General features: G+C 43.1%; 1 protein-coding gene across 6 annotated transcripts in view; it reads left to right on the forward strand.

The window, feature by feature from the left end:
* The window catches only part of fhad1 (forkhead-associated (FHA) phosphopeptide binding domain 1), a 143,176-nt gene extending 125,657 nt beyond the window's left edge, over nt 1-17,519 (forward strand). For 5 of the 6 annotated variants that reach the window (XM_059951873.1, XM_059951879.1, XM_059951876.1 and 2 more), the window contains 4 exons: nt 16-172; nt 10,620-10,700; nt 11,586-11,726; nt 15,707-17,519. In XM_059951873.1, coding sequence (XP_059807856.1) covers nt 16-172; nt 10,620-10,700; nt 11,586-11,726; nt 15,707-15,739 — 412 coding nt within the window. In that variant the 3' untranslated portion in view covers nt 15,740-17,519. Of the gene's footprint in view, nt 1-15; nt 173-10,619; nt 10,701-11,585; nt 11,755-15,706 lie in introns of all 6 variants that reach the window. The other variant, XM_059951875.1, reaches the window with a different exon arrangement.
* The last annotated feature ends 435 nt before the right edge of the window (nt 17,520-17,954 follow it).

Below are 17,954 nucleotides of genomic sequence, written 5' to 3' on the forward strand. Positions count from 1 at the left end.
CTGTGCTCATTGCAGATGCTTGCAGGTCACTCTGCACAAGAAACAGGCTGAGGCGGAGAGCTTACAGGGGCTGTTGCAGAGCCAGATTGAGGAGAACAGCCTGTTGCGAGAGTCCATGGAGCGAATGCAGTCACACTTCGATCAGGAGAAGAGATTGAACAAAGCCATCAAGGTAGGAGTGCAACATGGCCACAGGTGTCTCTCCAGAGAGCGGGTTTGTAATCAAGCTGATGTTGAGAAGAGCAGCTGACAATTTTGGGTAAGAGGTTTGTCTTTGTGGAAATGCACAGTAGATTTGTTGGCATTAGCCAGAGAAAGGACAAATTATCACTTCCTGTTTGACTCTACATCTACTGCCAGGTGACATAGAAACCCATGAAGTCTATCCAAGCTCAAAAGCAATCCCATTCCCTTCCTAACCTTTGCTGTAACCTCTTGTCCCCACAGCTCCATCCTGACTCTACCCCTCTCCTACACACTGGAGAGAACAGTGACCAGTTATCCTACCAACCCAAATGACTTTGGGATGTAGGGCAAAAATGGAGCACTGGGTGGAATCCAACCAAGTTCAGGGAGATTGTACCAACTCCACACAGAACGGCACCCAAGGTAGGGACCCAAAGATAGTTGCAGCAGGATTGTTGATGAACTGAGGAACACTGGGGTGAAGACCATAGTTCCCTGAAAGTGGAGAAAACATATGACATAGTTACCTTCATATGTCAAGACGTAAATTGTAACAGTGAGAATATTACTTTGCAACTTTACAAAATACTGGTTACACTATTCTTGAATTATTTGGCGCCATTCCAGTCACCACACAATGGGATAATGTGGTTGCGCTGAAGAAGCCACAGAGGAGATTCATGAGGAATGGAGAACTTTAATTATGGGGAGGCACTGGATAGGCTAGGCTTGTTTTCCCTAGAGCAAAGGAAACTTAGAGATGACATGGAGAGGTTAGACTCCTCTCCCCATGGAAGGATGTATCTAAAACGAGAAAGCATAGGTTTATGGTCAGAGGAAGGAGTTTTAAATGGAGTTTGAGAGGAAAGTTCTTTATGTGGTTATTTCTAACTGCCAGAAGAGGTGGTGGATTCAGATGAAAGAGATATTTAGATAAGCAAATAAATAAGGCAAGACATGGAAGGATATAGGCCTAATTCAGGCAAGTGGGATTGGAGCAGATGGACAGGGAGGTTGGCACAGACTGGGTGGGATGAAGGGCCTGCCTCTGCATGACTTTGTGGCTGAACCCCGGATTGCTGGAGCTGCAGGAGTGAGTGGGGTAGATGTGGAGAGATGTATGAAGTAGGTGGTCCGGCTTCTCGCTCATAACATTGGAAATGAGCATACAGGGAATGTCAGGTCAGGTTAGTAGCTATGTCCTTTAGTTACAAACAAGCAGCTGATTTGTGTGGTCCAGGCTCACACACTGTAAGAACACTTTTAATAAGGTGCTCTAGATGAGGAGGCAAATGAGGAGATGTGAGGGCCATTTGGAGCAGCAGGTACCGCAATAGCCAGAGAAGTTACAATCAGACCAGAAACAACCAAGAACCCAGCTCCCTAGAGCTTTGAGCAGCAGCTCTGCTAATTGCACTATTACCTTTGTAGTTCCACCAGACCTCAGATTTCTGTCTCCTCTCTTCCTCACCATCTCTCCAAAGAAATTAGCTTCCTCCCTGAGTTCAAGCTTTAAATTCTTGGGTCCTTAGCATGAATTGACCACTGATGACCTTCATCCTATTTGGTGCCCCTCCCCGCCCCCAGAAGTGCCAGGCCACATGAGGACCCTTCATTCCATGTTCCTGCCTTTTGTGAAGGCTTCTAGTGTTTGGGTTCCCCAGGTGCTACTTTCTGTCCACAGTGCAACCATTCAGAAATACGTCATTGTCTTCGTGACTCTTTGGAATGTCCTGAGCTTTCCCACAGTGCTGTATAAATACAAAGTATTTTATATAACCATATAACCATCTCAGTTCTTCTAGTCCGTGCCAAACGCCTACTCTCACCTAGTCCCACCGACCTGCACTCAGCCCATAACCCTCCATTCCTTTCCTGTCCATAATATACCTATCTAATTTTACTTTAAATGACAATACCTGCCTCTACCACTTCTATTGTAAGCTCATTCCACACAGCTACCACTCTCTGAGTAAAGAAATTCCCCCTCGTGTTACCCCTAAACTTTTGCCCCCTAACTCTCAACTCATGTCCTCTTCTTTGAATCTCCCCTACTCTCAATGGAAAAAGCCTATCAACGTCAACTCTATCTATCCCCCTCATAATTTTAAATACCTCTATCAAGTCCCCCCTCAACCTTCTACACTCCAAAGAATAAAGACCTAACTTGTTCAACCAAACTCTACCTAAGAGATTTTCTAGTTTGTGTGAGCCTGCACTGCCATTTTAGATGGGTTCTCTTCATTGGTGGGGTAATCACTTACTTTAATCCTGTACTTAGGTGAGCTTCATCAAAGCCTCGTCTCTCACTCAGCAATGCCAACTGAAGCTCTTTCGCTGATGCTAGTGTAGATGCTGGTTCTCCCAGGATCGGGGTCAAACCAGGGTTGTGCTAACTGGTGATAATGGCAGACAGTGACTCAGCTCGATTCTGCCTGTGCAGGTTATTGGGCTTCCTGCCCACCACTTCTCCTCCATACATCCACCAGAGATCCCAAAGATTGTTCAGCCGAACAGATCGATTCTTCGACCTCTGTCAAGAGCAGAGATTTTATTTCACAATTGCTAATATTAAATTAGACTAGCAGTCTCAGGAGGCCCATCACAAGACGTTCTCATTAAAATAACTGCGGCGGTTTGATCTCTGGTACTGACGGGCTTTTGACTTGAGCTGAGTGTCTGAAGTTTGACTTTGAGATTCCCAAGAGGAAAGTTTTGGAAGGACAGTCGATTTGCAGGAAATGTGGTCTGTTGAATGACTCGCAGTTCTTTAGACAGGTGAGAATTTCCAATCCATTGAGAGTAGAGTGAGAATCCACCACAAACCAAGCCAGTAATGAAGCCATTACTGAATTGACTTTATTACTTACATCCTTCACATACATGAGGAATAAAAATCTTTATGTCTCCATCTAAATGTGCAATTTATAGTAATTTGTGATAAATAGTATGTACAACAGGACAGTCAATATAGCACAGAAACACTATATACTTCCCCTCACTGGAGTAAGCCTAGCCTGTACGCCTAAGGTACCGGGATGCATTGATGGGTATTGTTGAGTGTGCTATCTCCCAGTGCAGACCTCTGCTGACACACACACACAGCTACTCAAGCAGATTTGCGGATTATCTCTCGCAAAGACTTTTCCACTGAGGTAAAGATTTGGTGTAATCCGCACCCTTGCCTTTTCCAAAGCCTTTACACGGTAGGATTCCTATCAATGCCAAAGTTTGGTACAATCCACATCCTAGCCTTTTCCAAAGCTTTGGACCCTTTTGATGGGATTTCTATCAGAAAGGTCCAAGGAATCTGGTCCAGATAACGGTTCCATTAACAACTTAGATTTATATCACGACTTATTGAAGTCTCAAGGCATTTCACAGATGAACTATCACATAAAGTTTGGCATCGATCCACAAAATGGAATATTTGATCTGGTGAACAAAAGCCGAGTCATCAAGAAGACAGGTTTTAAGGAAAGTCTCAAAGGAGAGGGGAATAACACGGAAGCTGAGAGATCTGGGGAATGGAAGTCATGGAGTGGTATGACATTCCATGAAACCCTTGCACCAAATCTGGGTAGGAGGAACACTGAATTCCCAATGAGTCGTTGAAGTGGAGAAAGCATCTGAGTACAGGATGAGAATTTAAAACAGGAGGCGCCGTCATGCAGGATCCAGGGACGAATAAACACAGCGGGATTTCGGCTAAGCTTAGATTTGGAAAGAGAAACCATAAAGTTCATAAACTGTGTCAGATCCAAGTCTGGGTTCACTGTCAGTTTTCTGAAGGGGCCAAGTCATTAGCACCTTTTTGCCAAAAGGGTCTACAAATGCAAGATCTGCTGCATCGTTGCAGCACTACTTTACTGATTTAGAGATACAGCACAGGATAGCTCAATCGGACCTTCAAGCTGCACCTCCCGGCAAACCCTCAATTTAACCCCGGCCTGATCATGGGACAACTTACAAAGACCAATTAACCAACTAACCAGTATGTCTTTGGACTGTGAGAGGAAATCAGAGGGCCCAGAGAGAAAAACAGGCTTTCCACAGGGAGAATGCACAGAATCCTTAATGATCACATCAGAATGAACTCCAGACTCTGACGCCCCAAGCGGTAATAACGTCATGCTGGCCGCTACACTATCGTGGCACCCGTACTTGTTTATATTCCAGTTTCCAACATCTGCAGGATTTTGCCTTTGCTTTTTCATTCTTTGAGATGCAGACTGATCGGTTCTGCACCTTTCGCAGAACTTGTTACAACTTGTTACTTCAGGTTTCCAACATCAGAGGCTTCCTTAGATTGACCTTCACCTGTAACAGGCAGTAGGGATGAATTTAATGTTCCAAGCTCACAGTGCGCAGGCATTTTAGATTGTCAGAGGTTTCTACGTGGGAAGTGTTATTGTAACAACAGCAAGTTAAAAGAGAATCCCCATACAGACTAGAGAGTTGCTTTAACTACCTCACTAGTGAAAGTGCTTCACAGCCTCTCCAGTGGTTGAAAACTTGGAGGCAGCTGTAATGAGCAGTAAGCCCTGTCTTTGTCAGCAAATTAACATTCCAAAAGGAAGAAATGGAGAAGAATCCCTCTCTTCAGAAATATTGCTTGAAGACAGAGCCTAACACCATCCCATTGTACAACAGTCCTGAAGTTGCTTGCTCTCCGCTGTGGTTCTCTGAGAAGAGTTATTGTCCACTGGCCGGAAAGACGTTCTATTATCTGATTTTGACAGGACATTAGTAAAGCTTATGAGACACTGAATCACAGCGTCATCGAGCAGTACAGCAAAGAACAAAATTGTCTGGCCCATTGAGACTGCATGACTCATAATCTAAAATTAGAATATTCCAATTAATCCTGGAATCTCTACTTGATCCCAGATCACAGTTTCGGATTGGTGTTTAATTTAGTTTCTTTTTAAAAGTCACCAATGAATTCACCACCTGATCTGCAGGATATTCTTTATCCTAAGCTTGCATTGTATAAAAGCCGTCCTTCATTTTGTCTCTTGTTCTTTAGTCACTCGCCTTCAGTCTTTACCTCCTTGTAAACAGCATCTGAACTATCGGAAATTGGTCATCTTTATCCATTCTTTCCAAGCCCTTCGTAATTTTAAACACTTCCATTTAATGCAACACACACAAAGTGCTGGAGGAACTCAACAAGTCAGGCAGCATCTACGGAAGTGAATAGATAGTCAACGCCTCAACCCGAAACATCAGCTATCTATTAACTTCCATTGATGCTGCCTGATCTGCAGAGTTCCTCCAGCATTTTGTGTGTGTTGTTTTGGATTTCCAGCACCTGCAGACTTTCTCATATTCATGACTTCCATTAAATTCCCTCTTGCTTTGTTCTAACCATCTCCAAATACATTTTGAGATCAGGTGCTCACCAGGGGACCAGAGTAGTGTTCTGTAAGTGCTGAGTGTAACTCCCTGGCATTTGTACTCCAACACTGTGTGTAACTCATTTGGCGTTTGATAGGTGGAAGCCGATTGGCTGTCCAAAGTGTGAAGGTAAGACAATGTGCACGCACGAAGTACCAAAGCCAGCTGACATTTGCACTGTCCCAGATCACTCGTAAAATGTTCTTTGGAAAAGGCAGTGGGAGATGTTCAGGTCACATTAAATCGCAGTCCAAGTGGAGAACTGGACAAGTGATTTTGATTAGAATTCTTTGCTGGTCCAGGATGTGAGGTTGCTTCACTTACTTGTTTTAGCGGTAACAGAAACTTTAAATATAAAGAAGAATTGTATCAGCATATTCCCCATCCTAGAGTTACACAGTGTGCCTGACACTCAGCTCAGTGCAGCAACTCATGTCGTCCAATCCACTCTGCTACACAGAAACCTCGTGGTCAGTCTGATCAACTTTTTGTACAAATAAGATGCATCTTTTAAAGGTGTTATTACCAACACTCATTAATACAGTTTTGATACAGTAGATAGTAATCTATTTTAGCAAACACTAACGTTGGTTCAATAGAAGCCGTGGCAAAAGTTCCACCCCCATTCCACACATTGGAATCTGTGGGATCTACTCTGTAGGGTTGTGACCCACACTTCTGTGAGAATTGGGAGCAGTAATTGTATTGGAAAGCTCTCCCCCTTACCGAAAGCCCTGTTTCTCACTGGGATCTGGCTATAAAGGAGCTTACTTGTCACATTATTGAGTGTTAACCTCCTATTCAACTGTGCAGGGGTTCCTCCCTCCTCATCGTGGCTGTGTGCTGTTATCCAGAAGCAATCACAAGATGGTGATCAGGAAGAAACTGCAACCATGCGAGATTTGTCTTCCCTCCCCAGCACCGATCAGTCCTGCACCCTGTATTTGCCACATCAGCCGGTTTAGCACAGAAAGGAGCCCAGGCCAGCAACTTCACAGTCTGAGCAAAGTCAAGAAGATGCTGAAGATATTCAGCAGGTCAAACAGCATCTGTGCAGAGAGGAACATACAATATAGCACAGGTTCTTCAGCCAAAGATATTGTACTAACACTTTAACCTACTCCAAAATCAATCTAACTCTTCTCTCCCACATAACCTTCCATTTTTTATCATTACTGTGCCTATCTAAGGGTCTTTTAAATATCCCTAATGTTTCTGCCTCTACCACCATCTTTGGCAGTGCACTCCATGCTCCTACCACTCCCTGTGTAAAACACCTACTTCTGACATCCCCCCCCCCCCCACCCACAGGTGCTTTCCTCCTAATACCTTAAATTCACATCTTCTTGTATTAGCAGCTTCTGCCCTGGGCAAAAGTCTCTGGATGGTCACTCTATCTCTGCCTCTGATCATCTCGGTACACCCCCGTCTTGTAGAGAGTTAACATTGTGGGTCAGTGGCCTTTCTTCAGAAGTGATGGTAGGCACTGGATAGAGTTTGGGAGGAACCCTGTTTGATCTTTTTCTTCTTTGTAGCCTTACGTGAACTGCATCTCAGATGGTAACATCTCACCTTGAGTCAGTACTGATAAAAGGTCGTTTACCTGTTACATTAACTGTTTCTTCTTCTACAAATAATGTCTGACCTTCTATTTCCAGCATTTTCTACCCTTCTTTTCAATTTCCAGCAACCACTTTTTAAAATTATGTTTCAAACTTATCAATCTCTTTGGCTCAATGTAAGCTACACAATGTGGAGGCTGAGACTGCACTCTCTTTATACAATACACCCAGTTGTTGTCACCGCAGCCAATGCCCTTGGGAGCTCACTTATATCTGAGATGAACTGAAGTTACAAAGAAATTTCATAATATCCTCTCTGTATGGAAGCTATTCCGCAGGCACAAAATATGGACTCTCTTCCCTCAATAATTCAATTATTATTGAATACTTTGGTACACCAAACCATTAGGAGCAAAAGAGTATCGGCTTTGATTTTTGATGCCTGGGGAATCAAGACAATAGGAGAGTCTAAATTGAATTTTTATGTCAAAAATACTTGCTATATTATGGTATTTATGTCTCTTTCAGGAAGTCCCCAAAGCAATTAGCAGCCAACAAAGTAATTTTGAAGAGTAGTCATTGTAATACAGGAAATGTGGAAGTTAATTTGTGCACAGCAAACTCTCACAGATGGCAAATTGTTATGTGCCAAATAATCGATAATTTAGCAATGTTAGTTGAGAGATGAAAGTTGATCAGGCCACAACTGACAATTCTACTGTTTTTTATAATGTGGAGCTATGGGTCTTCCACTTCCGTCTGCAAGCAGATTTGGATCTTGTTAACTTCTTTATCTCAATGACAGCATCTTCAACGGTGCCACAGTCCCTCAAAACTTCAATGCAATGAGAGAGCAGGAGAGGTTCATGAAGTATCCAGAATAAAGAATAAGACAAAAAAGTTCAGTAAGAGATAAGAGAATTTAGAACTGACAGTATATATTTGAATGCATGCAGAGTATGAAATAAGAGGAAAATCTTGTAGTGCAGTTACAGACTGGCAGGTATGATATTGTAGGCATCACAGAGTTGTGGGTGAAAGAAGATCACAGCTGGGAACTAAACATCCAAGGATACACATCATATCAAAAATACAAACAGGTGGGCAGAAGACGTGGAGTGGCTTTGTTGGTTAAAAAATGTAAATCAAATCCTTGGAAAGAAGTGATACAGGATCAGAAGGTGTAGAATCTTAGTCAGTAGGATTTAGAAACTGCAAGATAAAAAGACATTGATGGGAGTTAGATACAGGCCTTCCAATGGTAGCTAGAATCTGGGGTACAAATTACAACAGGAGATAGAAAAGGCATGTAAAGAAGGCAATGCAATGATGGTCATGGGGAATTTCAATATGTAAGAAAATTTGTAACATTAGGTTGGTGCTAGATCCCAGGAGAAAGAGTTTGTAGAATGCCTTTTGTAGCATCTTGTGGTTAAGCCCACGAGGGATAAGGCCATTCTGGATTGGGTCTTGTGTAATGAACCAGATTTCATTAAGAAGCTTAAGGTAAAGCAACCCTTAGGAGGCAGTAATCATAACATGATAAAATTCATCCTGCATTTGAGAGGGAGAAACTAAAGATCAGATGTTTTGGTATTAGTGTTGAGTAAAGGTAACTATGAGAGAAGAGCTGGCCAGGGTTGATTGGAAGGGTACACTAGTAGGGTGACAATAGAGCAGCGGTGGCTGGAGTTTCCGGTGGCAATTACAGAATATTGGCAGGTGGGATACAGTGTAGGGAAGTATGTGGTCTCTTGCACTTTGGTAGAAAGAAAAATGGTGTAGACTATTTTCTAAACGGAGAGCGAGTTCAGAAATTGGAGGTACTAAGGGGACCTTGTGCAGGATTCCTTACAGGTCAACTTGCAGGTTGAGTTGATAGTAAGGAAAGCAGTACAATGTAGCAGACACAGCACGGATTCAGCAAAGGCAGGTCCTGTTTGACAAACTCCAGTGAGTTCTTTGAGGATATAATGAGTGCAGTGGATAGAGGGGAACAGATAGACGTTACTTACTTGGATTTCCAGAAGGCATTCAATAAAGTGACACATAAAAGACTTATCCATAAAATACAGATATATAGAGTTGGGGGTGATGTATTAGCATGGACAGAGGATTGGTTAACTAATAGACAGCAGAGAGTTGGGATACGTGGGTGTCACTCTGGTTGGCAATCAGTGGCGAGCGATTTGCCGCACAGGTTGGTAATGGGCCCACAACTGTTCATGACATACATTAACGATCTGGAAGAGGGGATCAAGTGTAGTGTATCTAAGTTTGCTGATGACACTAAATTGAGCGGAAAAGCAAATTATGCAGAAGATACAGAGAATCTGCAGAGAGATATAGATAGGTTAAGTGAGTGGGCAAGGGTCTGGCAGCTGGAGTAGCATGTTGGTAAGTGCGAGGTCATCCACTCTGGAAGGAACATTGAAAGAGCGGATTATTATTTAAATGGTCAAAAATTGGAGCTTGCTGCTGTGCAGAGGGACGTAGGAGTGCTTGTGCATGAATCACAAAAGGTCAGTTTGCAGGTGCAGCAGGCTATCAAGGAGGCAGCTGGAATGTTGGCCTTCATTGCTAGAGGGATTGAATTTAAGAGCAGGGAGGTTATGCTGCAACTGTACAGGGTACTGGTGAGGCCACACCTGGAGTAGTGTGTGCTGTTCTGGTCTCCTTACTTGAAGAAAGATAAACTGGCTACGGAGGCGGTGCAGAGGAGATTCACCAAGTTGATTCCAGAATTGAGGGGGTTAGACTATGAGGAGAGATTTTATAGTACACTCTCCCCCAAAGTACTGTTGAATTTTAGGTATAGTAGCTTACTTCCCATGAGATAAGTGCTGACTCTGCCCACAAAGCTAGCCAACCTCCAGATCGAATTAATCACCTTGCTCATCTAAAGTCCAGTGATATCTTCAGATTCTTTTCCTGTGTTAAAGATGTTAACTGAGACACACTGCTTCCATAAATTCTGCTGATTTAGGCAACTGCATGTAGGTTCCAAAAATGAATTTGATTTTAGCTGCAGGGAACTGTAAGGTACATTTAAGGAGAGTTTACCTATTAACTATTAAATTTACCATAAAACTAAGCACTTGTGCCTACAAGGTAGAAGTAAATGGCCTCAAAGTTATTTTGTTACGTGCTGGAGTAGACACCCCACTGTACAGACCATGCTTTTGTGTCTACCCATTTTCATATGTATTAATGAAACTTAGCCAGACTACCATACTTAAATAAATCAAGGAATTTTTTTAATCCAATTAAAGTAAATAGTTATATCCTTAGATGTTATTTGATTGCACTGGTTCATAAAAGATTTTATCCCTGGTGACTGCAAAAGTGGTTTATCAGAACTAGGAATGTAAAACATTTCATTGTGGAAACTGCTACAGTTTCATAATGTAGCCTGTGCCGGAACCACACAAATGTCTACGCCACTGACTTTATTCTTTTTGTTTCGTGCAGACTATCCACGTAGAACAGTTGGAGAGAAAAGGAAGCAAGTCCCCGTCTCACAGCTGTGTGAAGGAGGATGTTCACGGGAAGGTGAGATGTTGGGCCTCTGTGGAGGGCCAGAGCTCACATCTGCACTTGTTGCTGAAACGGTCACTTCTAACAAATCTTCTCATTGGGAAACCAATGGGATTGGATCAGTGCTGTTGATCAAACCAAATGATCCGTTTTCCACCAAGTGGTGTAGAATTAAAATTACCCCAGTTTAACTGTGAAGATTGTCTAAGGTTAAATAAGGTGCACAATGCATATACTGTACAAACATAAGAGTTAGGCTGTGCAGAACAACCTCTCCCTATCTCTGAAGCCTTCCAACAGTGCCTTCAGCTGATTGTCCCTGGGAGCAATGAAATTCCCTCCCCTATTTTTTTCTTCGTAACGATTCAACTTTAATTCATCATTGCCACACTGACTGCATTTTTGGTCACCTGTCCTAATATCCCCATTAATGGGCCTTGCTGTCAACGTTTGGCAATGCTCCTGTGCACATGTTAACAATAATTTTTGAATACATACTGTTGCTCAGACATATTGATCCCAGTAACCTGTCAGGTTAATAGATTTTGTTACTACATTAAACCATTTCGAGGGATATTTGCAAATTCCTTTCCTTTATGGAACCACATGGAACTTGGCAATCTCATTCCATCCAAGAATAGACAGACAATACCCTTCCTTCTCCCGTTTCTCCTTTTTCTAAACAGAAATACCTGAAATGTAATTGGAAGGAGAAATTACTCTCTCCCTCTCTGGGAAAAGACTTGACATCTCTGTTGTATCCCAGTTGCATCCTCCCATGCTGCCTGTTATACTTGTGCTGGCAGTTTCCCAGTAGGAAAGACTCCATTCCGCACTGTTTGATACATCCTTTTGTATGTCAAAAGGGGTTCTCATTTCTCTCTCGTGCTTTGGCTCCAGGCCGAGTTTCGTCGGAAGATGACGGAGGAGAAGCTGAAGAGGAAGGATTATGAGATTGAAGTGCTGAAGAGAGAGCTGAGGAAGCAAGGCCAAGACCTCTGTGACACCACCACACGCCTCATCAACCTCCAGAACTCTTTGGTATGCAAGCACCACGCACAGATTTACTGTGAGTCAGCTCATGTGTAACCTGTATACAGCATTTCTCAAGCTTGAAATTCATTTACAAAACCCTGCAATCTGCAAGGACCCAGAGGATTGAATGCTCCACACCTTGCTGAATGTTAGAGGTCCCTATGTAAAGTGAATCTGAGGTAGTCCCTGAAGCCCAAATGAAGCTAAACTGAGATACACGTTGGGAGTGATTTAAATTATTTTGTATTTGGTTTAGAGATACAGCCCCGCAACCCACACCGCACAAACACGCACCTATTTAACCCTAGCCTAATCGCAAGGCAACTTACAATGATTAATTAACTTAACAACCGTCTTTGGGATGTAGGAGGAAACGAGAGCACCCAGTGGAAACCCACGTGTTCATGAGGAGGACGTACAAACTCCTTCTGGACGGTGTCAGAATTGAAATCCGATCTCCAACGCCCTGAGCCGTAATAGCATCATGTACACCGTTGTTACGCGGAAGAAGCTCAAGTTTCAACCGTCCTTGGAGTAATTGATAACAGGCTTTGAGACGGAAGGCTCCGTCCTCTTCGCCTTGACCAGCCTTATCGGTTATGTCAAAAACTGATGTGCTCAGCACTCAGAACATCTTCAAGGCTGATAACCCGATGGTGTGACTGGGCCAAGTGCTGGGAACAACAGCACAGGGCATTGGCTGGGAGGAATTAACATGCCTAAGGGACTGAATAATCAAGTTCACTTGAAATGATGGGTTAATTTGAGCACTTTGATCATATCTCAACTGACCTTAATCCAGCTCCAAACATTCTTTTAGGCTCAGCGCCAGCTCTCTGTGTCACTGACTGCATTTCTGTTGATATTAGCCAGACTTCTTTGCTGTACTTCTATCACACTGGTAGCCTTGATTATACTGTCGGCTTGTTGTTAAATAATAGCAGAGAAAAATGATTGCAAAGGAAAAATTAATCCTGATTACTTGGTAGCATCTTTAATCTTCAGTCTGGGAGTCACTTGGCTGGGATTTGGGATCAGACTGTTAGAATAATTTACAGCGGGAGGGTGACATTAGCCTTGTTGTGAAAGTTGGCATTTAAGAGAGCACTCTTTGGAAACGGTGTTACAATCAAACCTGAAGTGACCTGCAAGGAAGCTACAATGCTGTTTTAAGAAGCTGGAAGGTCAGGCGCCTATACAGGATAGGGCTAGAACGTTTCCTCACTGTAAGACAATGCAGCTCTACCCCAGAGGGCACTAAGCTCAGAAATTGGGGGCATTTAAAGACAAAAAATATAAAGTTTTGAGAGTTCGTGGAATTGAGGGCCTTGGGGACCTGGCACAGAAGAGATTAGGCTTAGGACAGATCATCCATGAATATGTGGAATGGTGGAGCAGATAAGAGGGGCTGAGTGGCCTACACCTCCTGTTTTCTTACATGAAACTGAATCCTCTACATCGAGCAAGTTACTTGCTAATAAACCTTCACGTGCATCTACTAATGGCTGAGGAATTTATATAAGAGCATAGGAAATTTCCACCAGAGGGAGGAGACACTCAGATACAGAAAGACTTCAGCCTCAGAAACAGGCTCTGAATTTAAGCTCTAACTGGCCCTTTCCCATATATTGAATGATTGAGATTTTTCTCTCCTCTGCAGAAGGCTCAGATTCTCACAGGGATTCGGGATCTGCAGGCGCCAAACCCCTCACCCTGTACGTTTGGATGCTGAGTTCTGTGGGCAGCTCACCCTGAAGGGAAACAGGCACAAAACCCAAATGGGCTTTCTTCCTTTCTTGGCTCAGGCTTTCAAAATGTAGAAACGCGGAAGAGTAAAAGTTAAAATCAACAGTCTGTCAATTCAGAAAGGAATGCAAAAATGCAGTTTGATAAGCAAGTGTGGGAGTTCATATCTCACTACAGTAATCTTTCTTGGAATGAACACCATCACCCAGCCTGTAATTGCTGATATTTCTGTGAGTGCTGTGGAGTAAGAGTACTGTTTTAACAGTTTCTGTAATCCCACAAAGTCTGATGGGAAAAAACAAAGTTAGATTAAAAAAAACATAGTGACATAAAATACAGTTAGAGAGGAATGAAATGGTTATTAAGTTCAGAATAAGTACAGTCAGAATGACTACATATGGACCAAGAGATGGGGTAGGTTGATCAGCATTCGGCCTGGGTCTATTCTTTGCCTCAGGTAGAAAACTGCTGCTCTGCTGTTGCTGGGATGATTGAATTGCACCGTAATATTCATAGCACAATACCAGATGACAGGAAATGGACAACCCACTCACCCAGTTGTGAGCCATCAACACTGTACTGGCACCCTCTTCCCTCCGGGAATCTTGTTATCTCCCAGAGGAGGCAAGATAACAAATAAAAACCCCAGGCCCATTAGCTGGAGAAGGGCTTAGAAAATTGCCTCCCAAACCCCTTAAGAAATGTAAACTTCACGAGATCCAAGCAGTCTCTCCTCCTGCCTAGAATACAGCCAGCTCTCGTTTGGAAGTGGGTTCTTTATATTAGCCAACTGTCTGTTTCCCAACTCGAACACCCTGAGAAACAACCAACCCAGCACACAACACAACTGGTTAACCCCATACTCCCTAACCTATTTATTTCAAATAATTAGAACATGGACAGACTCCCCGCTCATGTCATTATGTTATAAGCAATCAAGCCACCGTGAAATCTACATTTCTCCTGATTATAGAGGTATATTTTCTAAATCTTACCTTCGGGAGTAAGGTGTTTTAAACTGGCATTTAATCTTGTAGCCCTCTGAGCCCTTTTTGAATCTTTAAAATTCCTTGTCATATGATATTCCCATTATCATCTTGTACCACATATTATCTTGTTAAGAATTATCCTTGTAAAAATTGTGAGAAGCCTCCCAGCTTTGGCTGTGGGCACAGGCCCACGTGGACTGAAACACTTTCTATCACTTGTGGCTTTAAGTCTTCCCTTGGAGAGACTTTTAGCTTTATCTATACATATGTATCACCCTACATTTTTCAATTGATAATCATCATTTTTCAGAACTGGACCAAGTTCCCTCCTTTATCTTAGATGAGTTGGTTATCCATCTAGTCGAGTCATAACTCCTGCACATATTGACAAACAGCAAACTTGTGGATTGTTCTCCGCAAGAACACATCTTGATTATGGATGAAAACATTAAATTGCACAGGGATGAACTGTGACTCATGTGAGATACTACAAGGCTAATCCAAATCTATTAACGTCTATGTGTTGCCCGTCCATAATCCACTGCAGAGAGTAGCTGGTAGAGGCACCATTTGTTGTTCAGACCAAAACGGATCTCTGCTCATTCTGAAGCTGAGATGACACCTTACCTTGGGCAATGCTAGGGATCCTTTTGTCATCTTCGCCTTCTGGCAACATCATCCTAAATTCCCACTCCAAATGACTTCCCTGTGACCTCTGTCCCACCGCCCCCCCACACCGCACAGAATTGCGTCTGCGCGTGAACGTAAGGAGAAAACAGAATCCGAGGCAGACAACCCGCCAGCTCAGATAGTGACCTCTGTAAATTAAGTATTGAAGAGTTACTGCATTCCCAAACCAATCCTGGTGAGAGGCAGAGCCTTCAGGAGGTGAGGGAGGAGTAGAAATTATCAATCTACTGGAAGAAGGAGGAAAGGAACTGTCAACATTTCAGGTTGAACCCCTGCCCCAGTCCAATTCTCTCTTTCTGCAGATGCTGATAAACCCACTGATTTCTTCCAGCAGATTGTTTGTTGCTTCAGATTCTTGCATCTGCAGTTTCTTGTGTCATCACTTTAATCAGATTTGGATGAGTTATGAATTTACCTGTGGCTGGCACTGATCTCCAAGGACATCAGCACATATCTTGTGGTTTCTAACCATTAAACCTAGAGCCTATTCCTGTTTGTACAGCTCTGTCCTCTGTCAATATTTCCTAACATGAAGTTTTATCCACCGATTTTTTTTCCCAGGAGATGAAACAGAGGAAGCTCCCAGAGGAATGAGAAACAGACCAATCCAAGATCTACTGAGGTCTACACACACTCTCGCAGTGCATCCTGGCCTGGTTCATTGCTAGAGAATTTAATTTTAGAGAGACTTACTTGATTTATCAACATTCATGTGAATTCTTAAAAGATCTACATTCATGGTCTTGTCTGATGAAGTATTTGCTGAAACACAGTTATTATTGTAACATGAGCAATATTGTGCCACAATGAGGTCATCCTCAGGGTGGAGGAGCAACACCTTGTATTCCATATGAGCAGCCTCCAACCTGATGGCATGAGTATCGATTTCTCCTTCTGGTTAAAAAAAATTCCCACCCCACCTCCCTTCTTCTCCTATTCTGCACTCTGGCTTCTAACTTCTTCTCACCTGTCTATAACCCTCCGCTGGTTCCCTCCTCCTTCCCTTTCTCCTATGGTCAACTCTCCTCTCCTATCAGATTCCTTCCCTTCCAGCCCTTTACCTTTTCCACCCACCTGGCCTCAACCATCACCTTCCTTCCCCTCTCCCCCCCCCCACCTTTTTTACTCTGACACCTCCCCTCTTTCCTCTCCCATCCTGAAGAAGGGTCTCAACCCAAAACGCCGACTGTTTGTTCATCTCCGTGGATGCTGCCCGACCTGCTGAGTTCCTCCAGCATTTTCTGTGTGTTGCTTTGGATTTCCAGCACCTGAGGACTTTCTTGTGGCTATGAACAATTTTATAATGTCTACACTAACATAATGTCACCTGTTCCATATCGCTCAATAATTTAAACTTGCTTCATTGACTGAATTCTCAGCTGTACACTGTGTTCCACTGAACAATAAAAGAGCAAAGATCTAAAGCTGATTGCTGTTGGAGAGCCAGAGACATGGGCCCTTCCCTTTACGTCACTGCCCCACTGGCATGCTATGAAAGTGAAAGGGAATTTGCTGTCCTCTTACTGGTTCTTGCCTCCACCAGTCCCAATATAAAAGAGCTAGAAACATTGCTTGTTTCGACCAGCCTTGCCTTCCATTGAAACCAGGAAAATCAAATGCACTTCTTGCCTCTTTATAGAAAGGTTGGGAATGAAATGACTTTACCAATTGGACGAGGCCATGTGGGTGGTTGTCTTTCCAAGCTAACTTATAGAGTTTTTGGCTCCAGGCAAGCAACATCCAAACTGGTACGGAATGACGTTTCAAACTGAAAGTCAAAATCTCTGAACATGTCACCTGAAGGTGTCTAGGTCAAGCTAATAAGTAGGGACCTGAACTGCATGCAACATGTTGTTAGTCAGAGACCAAACCTGCGCCTGGGGCCACACTTACTGACTTGCCTGTCCGCACGTAAGCCAGTTGTCTGGTCAATGAGACATCAGTCCTGGTTCTGCCTTGGCGCTGAACTCCATGTCAGGAGGAGCTTTTGGTTTCTCACCTCGTGTCCCCTCCATTACTCCAACCTCAAATATTGCCATAGATGGGAAAGTGGGAGGCAGGCACATGGAACGATGGGGTCAGATGTCACGGGGCAGCAGGTTGCTTGGGAACAGAGTCAAAAAAGCTGAAAAGGAGAAAAATAGTAATTGGCAATATTTAGCACAAACAATATTGTTTGACGGTATTTGAAATCAAGAAATAACTATTAATTAAATGCAATTAAAAAGCTGGGTCTGAAGTTTCCCCCAATTTCACCCTCGAAATTTAAAGTGACCAAGTACCCTGGGTTTTGTAAGAGAAAAGCAATAGGATTTTTGCTCAGTGACAATGTGACTTCAGTTACAGTGATGGGAGATTTCATTAAACTTTAACTGTGGAGAAATTTCGTGGAAGTATGCAGACTATATATTAAACAAAACAAAGATAGTTCCTCTGAACAGATAACAACAGAGACATCCTCATTCCTGACTGAATCTGCCAAAAGTTAGGGGATAAAGCCCTCATTCATGACCCCGCACCCTTCTTCATAGAGAATGTGCTACACGCTTAAAAAATGGGTTTGCAGTCCTCTTTCAGAGAACTCACCTTACACATCACACTGAGTTTTCCAATGCATGTTTAATTTCATTCTCCCTCCCACGGTGCTCTCACTGACCCGTCCACAATGTGTTCACTCTACCTTGTGTGATATACACATTCTTCTCCTTCCTACCGTTCATTCACTGCCGCTACCATTCTCACTCCAATTACGTGCTTACTTTTCCCACCAGAGTAAATTTACCATCCCTTCCACAATGGCTTCCATGTC

Source organism: Hypanus sabinus, chromosome 27, assembly GCF_030144855.1.
Source record: "Hypanus sabinus isolate sHypSab1 chromosome 27, sHypSab1.hap1, whole genome shotgun sequence".
In the NCBI taxonomy this organism is placed as follows: Eukaryota; Metazoa; Chordata; class Chondrichthyes; order Myliobatiformes; family Dasyatidae; genus Hypanus; species Hypanus sabinus.